General features: G+C 36.3%; 2 protein-coding genes across 3 annotated transcripts in view; one reads left to right on the top strand and one right to left on the bottom strand.

Annotated features, from left to right (window-relative positions):
- Window positions 1-15,828, top strand: part of UNC13C (unc-13 homolog C) — a 596,809-nt gene that overhangs the window by 438,088 nt on the left and 142,893 nt on the right. The window lies entirely within an intron of this gene.
- On the bottom strand, window positions 5,705-14,964 carry LOC132360810 (protein phosphatase 1 regulatory subunit 14B-like). Its single transcript, XM_059915897.1, has 2 exons — window positions 14,822-14,964; window positions 5,705-6,231 (listed from the first exon to the last, which is right to left on the bottom strand). The coding sequence occupies exons 1-2, from the start codon at window positions 14,962-14,964 to the stop codon at window positions 5,733-5,735; spliced, it is 642 nt and encodes a 213-aa protein (XP_059771880.1). The 3' UTR covers window positions 5,705-5,732.

The raw sequence follows: 15,828 nt of genomic DNA, 5'->3' as shown, positions 1-15,828 counted from the left end.
AGTCTCTAGGTCCATCCACATCTGTACAAATGACCCAATTTCATTCCTTTTTATGGCTAAGTAATATTCCATTGTATATTTTTACCACATCTTTATCCATTCATCTCTCGATGAGCATTTAGGTAGCTTCCATGACCTGACTATTGTAAATAGTGCTGGAATGAACATTGGGGTGAATGTGTCTTTTTGAATTATGGTTTTCTCTGGGTATATGCCCATCAGTGGGATTGCTGGGTCATATGGTAGTTCTATTTTTAGTTTTTTAAGGAACCTCCATACTGTTCTCCATAGTGGCTGTATCAATTTACATTCCCACCAACAGTGCAAGAGGGTTCCCTTTTCTCCATGCCCTCTCCAGCATTTGTTGTTGTAGATTTTCTAATCAGGCCAATTATAACTGGTGTGAGGTGATACCTCATTGTAGTTTTGACTTGTATTTAATGTGCCTCTTGGCCATTTGTATGTCTTCGTAGGAGAAATGTCCATTTAGGTCTCCTGCCCATTTTTTGATTGGGTTGTTTGTTTTTTTAATATTAAGCTGCATGAGCTGCTTATATATTTTGGAGATTAATCCTTTGTCTGTTGATTCATTTGCAAATATTTTCTCCCATTCTGAGGGTTGTCTTTTCGTCTTGTTTATAGTTTCCTTTGCTGTACAAAAGCTTTTAAGTTTCATTAGGTCCCATTTGTTTAATTTTGTTTTTATTTCCATTTCTCTAGGAGGTGGGTCAAAAAAGATCTTGCTGTGATTTATGTCAAAGAGTGTTCTTCCTATGTTTTCCTCTAAGAGTTTTATAGTGTCTGGCCTTACATTTAGGTGTTTAATCCACTTTGAGTCTATTTTTGTGTATGGTATTAGGGAGTGTTCTATTTCACTCTTTTACATGTAACTGTCCAGTTTTCCCAGCACCACATATAGAAGAGGCAGTCTTTTCTCCATTGTTTATCCTTGCCTCCTTTATCAAAGATAAGGTGACCGTACATGCGTGGGTTTATCTCTGGGCTTTCTATGCTGTTCCATTGATCTATATTTCTGTTTTTGTGCCAGTACCATACTGTCTTGATTACTGTAGCTTTGTAGTATAGTCGAAGTCAGGGAGCCTGATTCCTCCAGCTCTGTTTTTCTTTCTCAAGATTGCTTTTGCTATTCGGGCTCTTTTGTGTCTCCATACAAATTTTAAGATGAATTTGTTCTAGTTCCGTAAAAAATGTCATTGATCATTTGATAGGGATTGCATTGAATCTGTAGATTGCTTTGGGTACTATAGTCATTTTCACAATGTTGAGTCTTCCAATCCAAGAACATGGTATATCTCTCCATGTGTTTGTATCATCTTTAATTTCTTTCATCAGTGTCTTATAGTTTTCTGCATACAGGTCTTTTGTCTCCTTAGTAGGTTTATTCTTAGGTATTTTATTCTTTTTGTTGCAATGGTAAATGGGAGTGTTTCCTTAATTTCTCTTTCAGATTTTTCATCATTAGTGTATAGGAATACAGGAGAGTTCTGTGCATTAATTTTGTTTCCTGCTACTTTACCAAATTCATTGATTAGCTCTAGTAGTTTTCTGGTAGCGTCTTTAGGATTCTCTATGTATACTGTCATGTCATCTGCAAGCAGTGACAGTTTTACCTCTTCTTTTACAATTTGTATTCCTTTTATTTCTATTTCTTCTCTGATTGCTGTGTCTAGGACTTCCAAAACTATGTGGAGTAATAGTGGTGAGAGTGGACATCCTTGTCTTGTTCCTGATCTTAGAGGAATGCCTTCAGTTTTTAACCATTGAGAATGATGTTTGCTGTGGGTTTGTCATATATGGACTTTATTATTTTAAGTAGTTTCCCTCTATGCCCATTTTCTGGAGAGTTTTCATCATAAATGGGTGTTGAATTTTGTCAAAAGTCTTTTCTGCATCTATTGAGATGATCATATGGATTTATTCTTCAGTTTGTTAATATGGATTATCACATTGATTGATTTGCATATACTGAAGAATCCTTGCATCCCTTGGATAAATCCCACTTGATCATGGTGTATGATCCTTTTAATGTTTGTTAGATTCTGTTTGCTAGTATTTTGTTGAGGATTTTTGCATCTATATTTACCAGTGATAGTGGTCTGTAATTTTCTTTTTTTGTAGTATCTTTGTCTGGTTTTGGTGTCTGGTGGCCTCATAGAATGAGTTTGGGAGTGTTCCTTCCTCTGCAATTTTTTGGAAAAGTTTGAGAAGGATGGGTGTTAGCTCTTCTCTAAATGTTTGATAGAATTCACCTGTGAAGCCATCTGGTCCTGGACTTTTGTTTGTTGGAAGATTTTAAATCACAGTTTCTATTTCATTACTTGTGATTGATCTGTTCATATTTTCTATTTCTTCTTGGTTCAGTCTTGGAAGGTTGTACCTTTTTATGAATTTCTCCGTTTCTTCCAGGTTGTCTATTTTATTGGCATAGAGTTGCTTGTAGTAGTCTCTTATGATGCTTTTTACTGCAGTGTCCGTTGTAACTTCTCCTTTTTCATTCCTAATTTTATTGCTTTGAGTCCTCTGCCTCTTTTTCTTGATGAGTCTGGCTAAAGGTTTATCAATTTTGTTTATCTTCTCAAAGAAGCAGCTTTTAATTTTATTGATCTTTGCTATTGTTTTCTTTGTTTCTATTTCATTTATTTCTGCTCTGATCTTTATGATTTCTTTCCTTCTTCTAACTTTGCGTTTTGTTTGTTCTTCTTTCTCTAGCTCCTTTAGGTGTAAGGTTAGATTGCTTATTTGAGATTTTTCTTGTTTCTTGAGGTAGGATTGTATTGCTATAAACTTCCCTCTTAGAACTGCTTTTGCTGCATCCCATAGGTTTTGGATCATCATGTTTTCATTGTCATTTGTTTCTAGGTATTTTTTGATTTCCTCTGTGATTTCGTCAGTGATCTCTTAGTTATTTAGTAACATATTGTTTAGCCTGTATGTGTTTATGTTTTTCACGTTTTCTTTTCCCTGTAATACATTTCTAATCTCATAGAGTTGTGGTCAGAAAAGATGCTTGATATGATTTCAGTTTTCTTAAATTTACCGAGGCTTGATTTGTGACCCAATATGTGATCTGTCCTGGAGACTGTTCCGTGTTCACTTGAGAAGAAAGTGTAATCTGCTGTTTTCGGATGGAATGTCCTATAAATATCAATTAAATCTATCTGGTCTATTGTGTCATTTAAAGCTTGTGTTTCCTTATTAATTCTCTGTCTGGATGATCTGTCCATTGGTGTAAGTGAGGTGTTAAAATCCCCCACTATTATTGTGTTACTGTCGATTTCCTCTTTTATAGCTGTTAGCAGTTGCCTTATGTATTGAGGTGCTCCTATGTTGGGTGCATATATATTTATAATTATTGTATCTTCTTTATGGATTAATCCCTTGATCATTATGGAGTGTTCTTCCTTGTCTCTTGTAACATTCTTTATTTTAAGGTCTATTTTATCTGATAATGAGTATTGCTACTCCAGCTTACTTTTGCTTTCCGTTTTCATGGAATATCTTTTTCCATCCCCTCACTTTCAGTCTGTATGTGCCCATAGGTCTGAAGTGGGTCTCTTGTAGACAGCATATGTATGGGTCTTGTTTTTGTATCCATTCAGTGAGCCTGTGTCTTTTGGTTGGAGCATTTAGTCCATTCACATTTAATTATCAATATGTATGTTCCTATTACCATTTTCTTAATTGTTTTGGGTTGTTTTTTTAGGTCCTTTTGTTCTCTTGTGTTTCCCATTTAGAGAAGTTCCTTTAGCATTTGTTGTAAAGCTGGTTTGGTGGTGCTGAAATCTCTTAGCTTTGCTTGTCTGTAAAGCTTTTGACTTCTCCATTGAATCTGAATGAGATCCTTGCTGGGTAGAGTAATCTTGGTTGTAGATTCTTCCCTTTCATCACTTTAAGTATATCATGCCACTCCCTTCTGGCTTGTAGAGTTTCTGCTGAGAAATCAGCTGTTAACTTATGGGAGTTCCCTTGTATTTTGTTTGTTGTTGTTCGCTTTTCGCTTTTAATAATTTTACTTTGTCTTTAATTCTTGTCAATTTGATTACTGTGTGTCTCGGCATGTTTCTCCTTGGGTTTATCCTGGCTGGGACTCTGCCCTTCCTTGACTTGGGTGGCTGTTTACTTTCCCATGTTAGGGAAGTTTTCGACTATAATCTCTTCAAATATTTTATCAGGTCCTTTCCCTGTTCTCCTTCTGGGACCCCTATGATGCAAATGTTGGTTCGTTTAATGTTGTCCCAGAGGTCTCTTAGGGTGTCCTCATTTCTTTCATTCTTTTTTCTTTATTCTGTTCTCTGCTAGTGATTTCCACCATTCTGTCTTCCAGGTCACTTATCCGTTCTTCTGCCTCAGTTATTCTGCTATTGATTCCTTCTAGTGTATTTTCCATTTCAGTTATTTTATTGTTCATCTCTGTTTGTTTGTTCTTTAATTCTTCTAGGTCTTTGTTAAACATTTCTTGCATCTTCTTGATCTTTGCCTCCGTTTTTTTTTCCAAGGTCCTGGATCATCTTCACTATCATTATTCTGAATTCTCTTTCTGGAAGGTTACCTATCTCCATTTCATTTAGTTGTTTTTCTGGTGTTTTATCTTGTCCCTTCATCTGGTACATAGTCCTCTGCCTTTTCATTTTGTCTGTCTTTCTGTGAATGTGGTTTTCTTTCCACAGGCTGCAGGATTGTAGTTCTTTTTGCTTCTGCTGTCTGCCCTCTGGTGGATGAGGCTATCTCTGGACATTCAGAGGAGACTCCTGTGGGTCATGCCTTAGTGAAAGCAGCCAGGGGAAACAAAGACCTGTCTTGTGTTAGTGTTGGAGGGTCTGCTGCAGAGGCAGGTCCAATTATTTTATATTGATATTTTAGTGAAGTATTAATAAATCTTCCCATTCTTAAAAATAAACATTACAATTAGTATATATTTAGTAATCAATTGACTGTGTAGATAAAGCATCAGATTGATATATTGTTTATTTGGATTTAATTGATTCTTCTAAAGGACCAAAATGTATTGTATATGAGTTAAATATTTTTTAAACTTTATAGTGGCTGTAGTTAGTACAAGGAAAAAGACAGATCTTAAGTTTAAAAACCTTTTATTTGACTTAATTTGAATAGCTTAGGTTCTCAACAGCAACTCCACACATACATAGGCAGTACTGCTTCAGATAAATTTGTTGGATTTTTTGGTAGAAAATGAGAGTTAAATTAATGTAACACTAAGAGAAATGCAACTTTATTCACTATTTTCCTGACTGTTGAAAAGGTATTAAAAACTCACAAATGGAGTGCTTTTAAAGGATAAACAATTTCAGAGGTCTTCACACATTGATTTTCTCTATATCTTAAAACTTCTCTAATAACATGCTTCACTAAAATTTTCATTTATTGTCTAACTCCAAGGATAATGGAAGCTGATTTGCTATATATACAGTAGAATTTTTTTTTAACTGCACCAAAGGCATATCCTAGCTCTGTTAAAGGGCCTTCACCACAGTCAATATAAAAGCACAAAAAGTCCCATCAGTTTAATAATAATAAAACCCCCAAAATGGAAAACTGAGGGAGCAAGGAAGAGAGCCCTGGGCCAGGGGCATGGGGAGCCCTGCTCATGGCACCAGGCCTGGCCACAGGGCTCCCCTGGTATTGCTGTTGCTACAAGGTTGGGGGTCAGCAATTGTCCTGTGGGAGCCATCGTTCACCTGGGTTGAGGACCCTTACTTCTTCTGGGGTGTGCTCAGCTTCTGCATGCCCCAGATCTTGCTCAGCAGGCCAGAGATGAAGGCCTCAGTGGGTTTGTAACAGTCAACCAGCAGCTCCTTGACCCTGGCAGCTTGGGTGTCATCACTCTCCATGTCCAGGAGTTCATCCACATCAATCTCCAGCTCCAGGATCTCCTCTTCCTGGCAGTTGTAGAGGTGAGTGAGCTGCTCCAGGATCCACTTCTCCAGGTTGAGGCGCTTCTGTAGCTCCTTGAGGTTGTACTTGACTGTGACCTTCCCTTGGCGCCTCACTGGTCCCTCATCGTCTGTGCCACCTGGGCCCTCACCTGCAGCCCCAGGGCGGCTCTGAAAGTAGACACGGGGTCCTGGGCCACCAGTCCCTCGTCCAAGGGCCGGAGCCACCAACGCCGCACCCCCTGCGGGGCCAAGTATGTGTGTCAGGCCCCTCCCTGCGCTGCTGCCTCTGGGATGCCTGTTGGCTGGCTCCAAGCCACTGGCTCGGGTTAGCTCGTGAGCTCGGCTCCACAGGGCTCCTCATGGCTCCACAGCAAGGGCAGCGGCGGCGGGCACGCCTGGGGGCAGATGCAGCATGTGGAGCCCCCAGACCTGGTCTGGCCACACCCCGCCCCCTCCCCGCCAATCCCTAGAATTTTTCTGTATATTAAATTGATAATACTTATCTGGTAGCAGCATTCAGTGTCATGCAATATGTATTGATGCTATTGTTATCTGCTTTTGGAATAAGTCTGTGAGGTACTTCAGCTTGAAAGAAGCAATAAATGAACCAAAAAAATGAATGATAACTAATGAGACAGTGAAGAAAACAGGGTAAATTCCCAGATTTCAAATAAACTGTACTATGTCTTGACTCCACTCATCCTCAAATTATCCTATATATATACATATTCAGTCACCAAGAATACATCAGAAGATAATTATTTATATGTAGTGGTCTCCATAGTTATTTAGCCAATCCTTTTAGCCCTTGAATGATTAATTCCAATTCATTTATTCAAAGTTTTTTGAGCTCCTACTTTTTTCAAACACTGATATAAACACTAGGGTTAACATGATAAAAAAAAGGGGGGAGTCTCAGCATTATAGCTTGATTAGAGTAAGAGTTAATAAGAAAATACAAGGAATCATTAGTATGACTCCCGAGCTGAGTGAGAGGTCAGCATGGATTCATACTAGCAAGTGATAACTTCTTATATGTGTCATTGGAGTTTCCAAAGAAGTAAAGAGAGTCAGAGACAGTTGTTGAAATGGAAGGAAGATAGGTAAAGAAAATCTAGTATGTGGAAGTAGAGTCCCTGGAGAAGGAAAAAAAAAAAAGAAAGCAATAGAATTTATGTTTAAAACTGTAATAAAAGAAAATTTTATAGAAATAAAAGACTTCCAGGTACAAATTGACAAGGCCGACTTAATACTAGAAAATCAACTTGGAATTGTCAACTTTGAAACAGATCCTGGTAAAATTATTGGATCTTAAAGATAACGGAGATATCTTCAGGGTCTCTAGTCATAAAGTGATTAGGACCTTTTTTTAAAAAGCCGCAGAAAACTCCCAAGCCCCTTCCACACTGTGAAGATAAAAGAAGTCACATTCTGCAAGACCGAAAGGGCCTCCACCAGAACATGACCATGCTGGAGGCTTGACCTTGGACTTCCTAGATGTACAACTGTGAGAAATAAATGTTTGTTGCTTATAAGCCACCTAGTCTATGGCATTTGGTTATAGCAGCCCAAACAGACTAAGACAAAAGGCTAGTTTATTATTGGGAAATCCACTAATATCATATAACATATTAATAGGCATAAGAAGAAAAAGCAGATGATAAGTCTCCATGGATGCTGAAAAAGCATTTGACAAAATTCAATACATATAAACATTCAAGAACATAGAAATCAATGGATATTTCCTTACCATATTTCATAAAAATAATTATATATTTTTATACATCTAGATATGTATGTGTATATATATTAAATTTATATGAAATAGAGACATAATGCAAATTTGGCAAAATATTGACCATTGTTGAGTCTGCATAAAGAATATATGGGAGATCATTGTACTAGTCTTGCAACTTTCTGTAATTTAAAAAATTTATTTGTTTTGTATTTTTGGCTGAATTGGGTCTTCGTTGCTGTGTGTGGGGTTTCTCTAGCTGTGGCGAGCAGGGGCCACTCTTCATTGTGGTGCGTGGGCTTATTGCGGTGGCTTCTCTTGCTGCAGAGCACGGGCTCCAGGCACGCAGGCTCATTAGTTGTGGCCCACGGGCTCCAGAGCACAGGCTCAGCAGTTGTGGCACACGGGCTTAGCCGCTCCACGGCATGTGGGATCTTCCCAGACCAGGGCTCGAACCTGTGTCTCCTGCATTGGCAGGCGGATTCTTAACCACCGCGCCACCGGGGAAGCCCACCTTCTGTTATTTTTTACATTATATCAAAATAACATATTGTACAATTCACTATTTCTGAATAATAGAGATGAAAAATTGGCTAAACAATGTCATTTTCTGTGTCTAATCCTTTTTAACCAAGTTACTGTAATAGTCTTTTAATATGGTAGTTCTTGTTACAACTACAATTAATTGTTACAATTACTGCCATTTATAAAGTATATTTCAGTGATGGCACATTTATACAGTGTTATCTCACTGATTTTTCACAAAACAACCTGAAAGGGGGATAGAGTTACAATCCCATTTTACACAAGAGGAAACTGAGCCTTCTAGGAGTAAAATGGTTTGCCCAAGTTGACAAGGGCAGTGAGTGATGGATTCAAGACAAAGATTCATGTCTCTGTTTCCCTTGCTGTCTCAAATCTTTCCTCCACTGCATCCATCTAACCCCAAAGACATGAGTTTTTCTGTACTTTTGCTTAAATGTGGGGATTATATCCTAGGCTTCTTTTGTATTTCCATAGCACAATATGTAACTTGCACATCACAAACAATCAATAATACTTGTTGAATTGAGTTAAGTTACAATGTAGTATGAATAAATAAAAAGGGAAAGAGAAAAGAATAAGTCTGTGCTTAAATAGTTCCCTACATATATTGATTCTCTTTGTCTTAATTTTCACATAAAGAGTAAAATTTGTTAGCTGACGCAATGAAAAATTTAGGTAAATGACTATGAGCGATTGATTATATAAAGGTAGTATTGCAAATGTAAACAAAATATTTGACTAGTATTTTTAACTTTCAGGTGGGAATTTTATTGATGGTAAGTTCAATAAAGAGGGGGAAAAATACCAATGCTGTATTTTTCATACTCTGTCTATTCTGAAAAGTGTTGGCCTAGATATAGTGCAGTTGACATCATGTAATTTATATGTTCATAAATCCTCTAGTACATGAAGTACCTTCAATCGATGACCATTGCCTAAAGGATGAGGTATATTTTTCCTGAATACACATTTTATTGAACTATAGCATGCATAGAGAAATTGTGCAAATAATAGGTGTCCAGCTGGATAGATTTTTACACAGTGCACTTACCTGTTAACAGAACCTCAGAAGTCCCCATCATGTTCCTTTCCAGTCACTACCTAATCCCTCTGATAAAGTTACTCACTATTTTGACTTCTAACACGATACAATACTTTTGCCTGTTGTGGAGCTTCATTTACATCAAACCATAGAATACATTCTATTTTGTGCTGGGTTTCTTTCATTGAACATTATTTTTTTGAGATATTACCCACATGGTCTGTTCATTCTCATTACAGTATTATGTTCCAATGTACAAATATGCCACTATTCATTTATTCATTTTACTATTGTATATTTGGGTAGTTTCCAATTTTAGACTATTAAAGTGGTGCTATGAATGTTCTTATACACGTTTCAGTGGATATATATGTACACATATCTGTCATGGATATACCCAAGGAGTGGACTTACTAAGTCATAGAGATGCATATGTTCAGTTTAGTAGATATTACAAACTAGTTTTCCAAAGTGATTATACCAGTTACCTCGCCCATCAACAGTGTATACAAGTTCCAATTGCTCCACATCTCTACCAACTTGCTATTGCCTGTCTTTTTCATTCTAGCCATTTTGATAGGCGTGTAATGATAATTAAAATTGTAGTTTAATTTCTGCTTTCCCGATGACTAAGACAGTGAAATACTTTTTCATAAGGTTTTTGGCCATTTGGCTATTTCTTTTGTGAACCACCTTTTCAATCTTTTGTCCATTTTTTAAATTGAGCTTTCTGACATTTTCTTAAAAATCTTAAGCTCTTTATATATTGTAGATATTAGCCTTTTGTTGAATATTTGTATTGCAAATATTTTCTCAGTCTATGACTTGCTTTTTTACTCTCTTAATAATGTCTTTTCTTTATTGATGTATAGTTGATTTACAATATTATGTTAGTTTCAGGTGTACAGCTTAGTGATTCAGTATTTTCACGGATTATACTTCATTAAAAGTTATTACAAGATAATGGCTATAATTCCCTGTGCTATACAATATATCCTTGTTGCTTATCTATTTTATAGTAGCTTGTATCTCTTAATCCCATACCTCTGATATGCCTCTCCCCCCTTCCCTCTTCCTTTGGGTAACCACTAGTTTGTTTTCTAAATTTGTGAGTCTTTTTCTGTTTTGCATATACATTCACTTGTGTTATTTTTTTAGATTCCACGTGTATGTGACTTATTTTACTAAGCATAGTATTTTCTAGGTTCATCTATGTTGCTGCAAGTAGCAGAATTCCATTCTTTTTATAGCTGAGAAATATTATATTGTATATATATACCACATCTTCTTTATCTGTTTGTCTTTTGATGGACACTTGGGTTGCTTCTATGTCTTGGCTATTGTAAAAATGCTGCTAAGAACATGGGGTGCATGTATCTTTCTGAATTAGAGTTTTCATCTTTTCTGAATATGTGCCCAGGAGTGGGATTGCTGGATCATATGGTAGTTCTACTTTTAGTTTTTTGAGGAACCTTCATACTGTTTTCCATAGTGGCTGCACTAATTTACATTCCCACCAACAATGTACAAGGGTTCCCTTTTCTCGACATCCTCACCAACATTTTTTATTTGTAGACTTTTTGATGATAGCCATTCTGACAGCTGTGACGTGGTACCTTGTTTTTATTTGCATTTCTATAATAATTAGCATAGTTGAGCAGGTTTTCATGTGCCTGTTGGCTATCTGTATGTCTCCTTTGAAAAATGTCTATTCAGGTCTTCTACCCATTTTTTGATTGTGTTGTTATGTCTCCTTTGAAAAATGTCTATTCAGGTCTTCTACCCATTTTTTGATTGTGTTGTTTGGTGTTTTTTTGTTGTTTTGTTTTGATGTTGAGTTGTATGAGCTTTTTATATATTTTGTATATCAACCCCTTGTTAGTCATATCATTAGCAAATATTTTCTCCCATTCAGTAGATTTTTTTCATTTTTGTCAGTGGTTCCCCTTGCTGTGCAAAAGCTTTAAGTTTACTTAGGTCCCATTTATGTATCTTTGCTTTTATTTCTTTTGCCTTAGAAGACAGAGCCAATAAAATATTGCTACAATTTATGTCAAAGTGTGTTCTGCCTATGTTCTCTTCTAGGAGCTTTATGGTTTCTCGTCTTCTTTTTATAGAAATATTCTACTTATTTTCTTTATTTTTGTTTGTTTGCCTTTTGCTTGTTTTTATTTTTTAATTTTTAAAATCCATTTTGAGTTTATTTTTCTTTATGGTGTGAGGAAATGTTCTAATCTCACTGTTTTACACGTAGCTGTCCAGTTTTCCCAGCACCACTTGTTAAAGAGACTGTCCTTTCTCCATAATATATTCTTGCCTCCTTTGTTGTAGATTAATTGACCATAGGTGTGTGGGCTTATTTCTGGGCTTTGTATCCTGTTCCACTGATCTGTGTGTCTGTTTTTGTGCCAGTACCAGGCTGTTTAGATTACTGTAGTTTTGTAGTATCTTCTGAAGTCTGAAAGTGTGATACGTCCAGCTTTGTTCTTTTTTTCTCAAGATTGCTTTGGCTATTCTGAGTCTTTTGTGTTTTCATATGAATTTAGGATTATTTGTTCTAGTTCTGTGGAAAATGTCATGGTATTTTGATAGGGATTGTATTAAACCTGTAGATTGCTTTGGGTAGTATGGCCATTTTAACATGCCATTTAATGATTTCTTTTGAAAAATAGAGGTTCTAAATTTAAACAGTGCGATTTATCAATAACCTCCTTTATTAGTAGTACTGTTTTTGTCCTCTTTAATTAATCTTTGCCTACCCAAGATTATGAAAATAATCTCTTATGTTTTCTTCTAAAAGCTTTGTTGTTTACCTTTCTATCTTAGACCTACAATCCATCTGAAACTCATTTTTTTGTGTATCAACCCCCTTGATGAAGTCATATGATGTAATAAAAAGATCTTTTATTCTCTAAGCTCAGACAGATCTGGAGAATATAACAGAAATATGTAGAAGTGTATGCCCAAGAATACACAAAGCATAGTTTTTAAAAACCATACTAAATGATGACATTAATTTTATTGGCATGGAAAACTGTTGAGTGAAAGGAGTGGGTTATAGAACATAAAACATTTATACAAATTGTATGCACACATATATTTTAGATACATAAATTCATACAGTGATATCCTGAAGCACACATATATTTTAGATACATAAATTCATACAGTGATATCCTGAAGGGTAATCTGGCATAGTTTAACAACATATCTGTGAATCATGGGATTTATGGTAATCGGTATTTTTCTTTGAACTTTTCTGTATTGTTTGAATTTTTTTCAGTGAGTATGTATCTTCATTTCCAGAATAAACATGAAAAATCATTCTTATTTAAATACAAGTACATAGGGGAGAAGAGTTATCCAGAGGTACCCATAATAACCTTTTGGATCTTTTCATTCAGTCATTTTTCTTGGCATAGATGGTGGCTGTTTTATCCTTTAATAAAAATTGTACTTCCTATTTAATTAGATTTCTGAATCTGGTACAAGTCTGGCCTGAGGGGGAGAGAGGCTAGAACAAAAGAACTCCTTGTGTCCAGTAAATAGATTTATTTCTGTAACGAAAAATGATTCATGATAAGATGTATCACTTTTATGGTTTATCTACATGCTTTATGAAAGAAGGAACCAATCCCTCCATATCTTTGCATGTTGATTAGTAGAGCCAGTTCAGCTGTATGTTCTTTGCCTTCATGTCAAAAACAAATCTGTATATAAATTTCTTTGGTCCACTGCAAATTTTCCTCTCACAACTCTGTAGATGTTGTTTAGTTATCCCATAGCCTCTAGGGAATGGAAGGATCACAGGTCAGCCTGCTTTAAATAATTTTATATACTTGCTTTTCTGTTTATAAGCCTAAAAGATTTTTTTCCTTTATTTTGTCTTTCAAACATTTTGGCAGATGTGTCTATTCATTAGTACCTAGATGTGAGTAACTCTTCACTAGTAGAGAATTTCTTAACTTCATACTTGCTTTCCTCTCTCTCTGACTAAAAATTGTTCTCTTTAATTATGTATCTTATTATTGATTCTGTTCCATTTGTTTGACTTTTTTTTTTTCTCCTTATGTTGGATCTCTCCTCTCTAGTCGTAGAGATCAAGATCCTATGTGACCCGACCCTGGCTTCTCTCTGAAATCAGCTCTCACCACTCTCAATCACTCACTCTGCTTTAGCCACACTGGCTTCCTTGCATCTCCTTGAACTTGTCAAGGACACTCTTTGGCTCCAGTGCCACTTCACTTGCTATGTTTTCTACCTGAAATGCTCTTCCAGAAGAAGGCTGCATGGTTTGCTCTCTGACTTCATTCAGTTCTGCTTTCATGTCGCCTCATTAGAGATCTTCCCTTAGGACCAAAATGTGGATTTCATTCACTTGTGCAACATATCTACTGATTATCTACTATGAACCAGGTACTATGCTGCATACTGAAAGTACAGCAAAGAAGAAAACAGAACATTCCTGCAATTTTGGAATTTATAATATAGTGAGGAGAGGCAGACAATAAAAACCACTCAATATAATGCGAAGTAGTGTAAGTGTTCTGGAAAAATAAAATGCAGGGTAAGGGAGCAGATGAGCTGAGCATACATTTTTTTCAATAGGCCACTAAGGGAAGAATCTCAACTACAGGTTACATTTAAATAAGTAATGAGAAAATGTACAGGAAACTAAAAGAAATGAAACCCATAAAGATTTAAGTCTTTTAAGAAAAAGCTATAAGCAATGATTTTGCAATATATAAGTTATAACCTGAGAAATACATGAAACTGATTATTTATGAGTGTTTTTTATGAGCTATGTATATGGGATAAAATTGTTTATATTTTATAGACAATTCTTAATAAAAAATTTATTGATCTACACAGGGCTTTTTATTTTAATGCAGAAAATTAGGTCTTTTAAGACACAGCAGTGGCTTTTCCCCATGGGAAGCTGTACACCAGCAAACTTTTAGACAATGTCCAATGTTAAACATGTCCTCTATCAGTTTGATTGATGACCCGGTCTATTCTCAGCCAAACTGAGGAGAAAATGAAGGAATAGAGATGGCGAAAGAACTGGATACAACCTTTACATTCTTTTATCCATCCATCTATCCATTTATCTTATCCTTGTCTGAGCAGACAAGGTGGTGTGAGGAATCAAACACTTATCTTATCTGTTGTGTTATCTGTTCTTAGAAAGCTTATCTAGGTAGAGAAGAGGTAAGAGGCAAGGTTATATGATGGAAAGACACAGAACCAGGATTAGACTTTATGCTGCACCACATCTACCACAGTCATCACTGTTACCACCCAAGTCCAAACTGCCAAGTCTGTCCATTGTTCATTCTACTGCAGTGGCTCCTCTATATACTGCTGCTTCCACTTTTAGATCCCTGTAATCTGTTCTCCAGACAGCAGCCAAAGTGATGTTTTGCAAATGTAAAATAAGACCAAAAACCTCCAGCATTATTCCATAACTCTTAGGAGGAGAGGTCCTTATCATAGGATTCAAGATCCTTTGTGACCTGACCCTGGCTTCTCTCTGAAATCAGCTTGCACCACTTTCAATCACTCACTCTGCTTTAGCCACACTGGCTTCCTTGCATCTCCTTGAACTTGTCAAGGACGCTCTTTGGCTCCAGGGCCACTTCACTTGCTCTGTTTTCTACCTGAAATGCTCTTCCAGAAGAAGGCTGCATGGTTTGCTCTCTGACTTCATTCAGTTCTGCTTTCATGTCGCCTCATTAGAGATCTTCCCTTAGTGGCCTATTGAAAAAAAATGTATGCTCAGCTCATCTGCTCCCTTACCCTGCATTTTATTTTTCCAGAACACTTACACTACTTCGCATTATATTGAGTGGTTTTTATTGTCTGCCTCTCCTCATTATATTATAAATTCCAAAATTGCAGGAATGCTCTGTTTTCTTCTTTGCTGTACTTTCAGTATGCAGCATAGTACCTGGTTCATAGTAGATAATTAGTAGATACGTTGCACAAGTGAATGAAATCCACATTTTGGTCCTAAGTACTAACTTTCATGGAAATACTCTGTACTACCTCTATTGCTAGGACTGCTAGGCCTATGTATAAAAGTACAATGTAAGTGAAGCTTGTTTTTGTTTATTTTTTATACCCTTGCTCCATGGCTTGTCAATTAATGCCAATAGCTTCTTTGGGTGCCTGTATTTTACCATTACGTTTCAGCCTGTTGGCCAGCTCTCTTTTTAAAAATAATTTCACATCTCATCCCGTTATTTTTGTATTATTATTTTTTAAACATCGTTTTTGGAGTGTAATTTCCTTTGCTGTGGAAAAGCTTTTAAGTTTCATTAGGTCCCATTTGTTTATTTTTGTTTTTATTTCCATTTCTCTAGGAGGTGGGTCAAAAAGGATCTTGATGTGATTTATGTCATAGAGTGTTCTGCCTATATTTTCCTCTAAGAGTTTGATAGTGTCTGGCCTTACATTTAGGTCTTTAATCCATTTTGAGTTGATTTTTGTGTATGGTGTTAGGGAGTGTTCTAATTTCATTCTTTTACATGTAACTGTCCAGTTTTCCCAGCACCACTTATTGAAGAGGCTGTCTTTTCTCGATTGTA

Source organism: Balaenoptera ricei, chromosome 2 (genome assembly GCF_028023285.1).
Source record: "Balaenoptera ricei isolate mBalRic1 chromosome 2, mBalRic1.hap2, whole genome shotgun sequence".
NCBI lineage: Eukaryota > Metazoa > Chordata > Mammalia > Artiodactyla > Balaenopteridae > Balaenoptera > Balaenoptera ricei.
Note: the sequence above shows the minus strand (reverse complement) of the source record. Positions and strands in the feature narration are given on the sequence as shown.

Bases quoted from the DNA above. Each gene is read 5' to 3' on its own strand.
- LOC132360810 (XM_059915897.1), bottom strand. From the start codon at position 14,964: ATGAAAGCAGAACTGAATGAAGTCAGAGAGCAAACCATGCAGCCTTCT. The intron at 6,232-14,821 runs GTGTGGCTAAAG...AACCCGAGCCAG, and splicing joins AAGGAGATGCAAGGAAGCCA to TGGCTTGGAGCCAGCCAACA.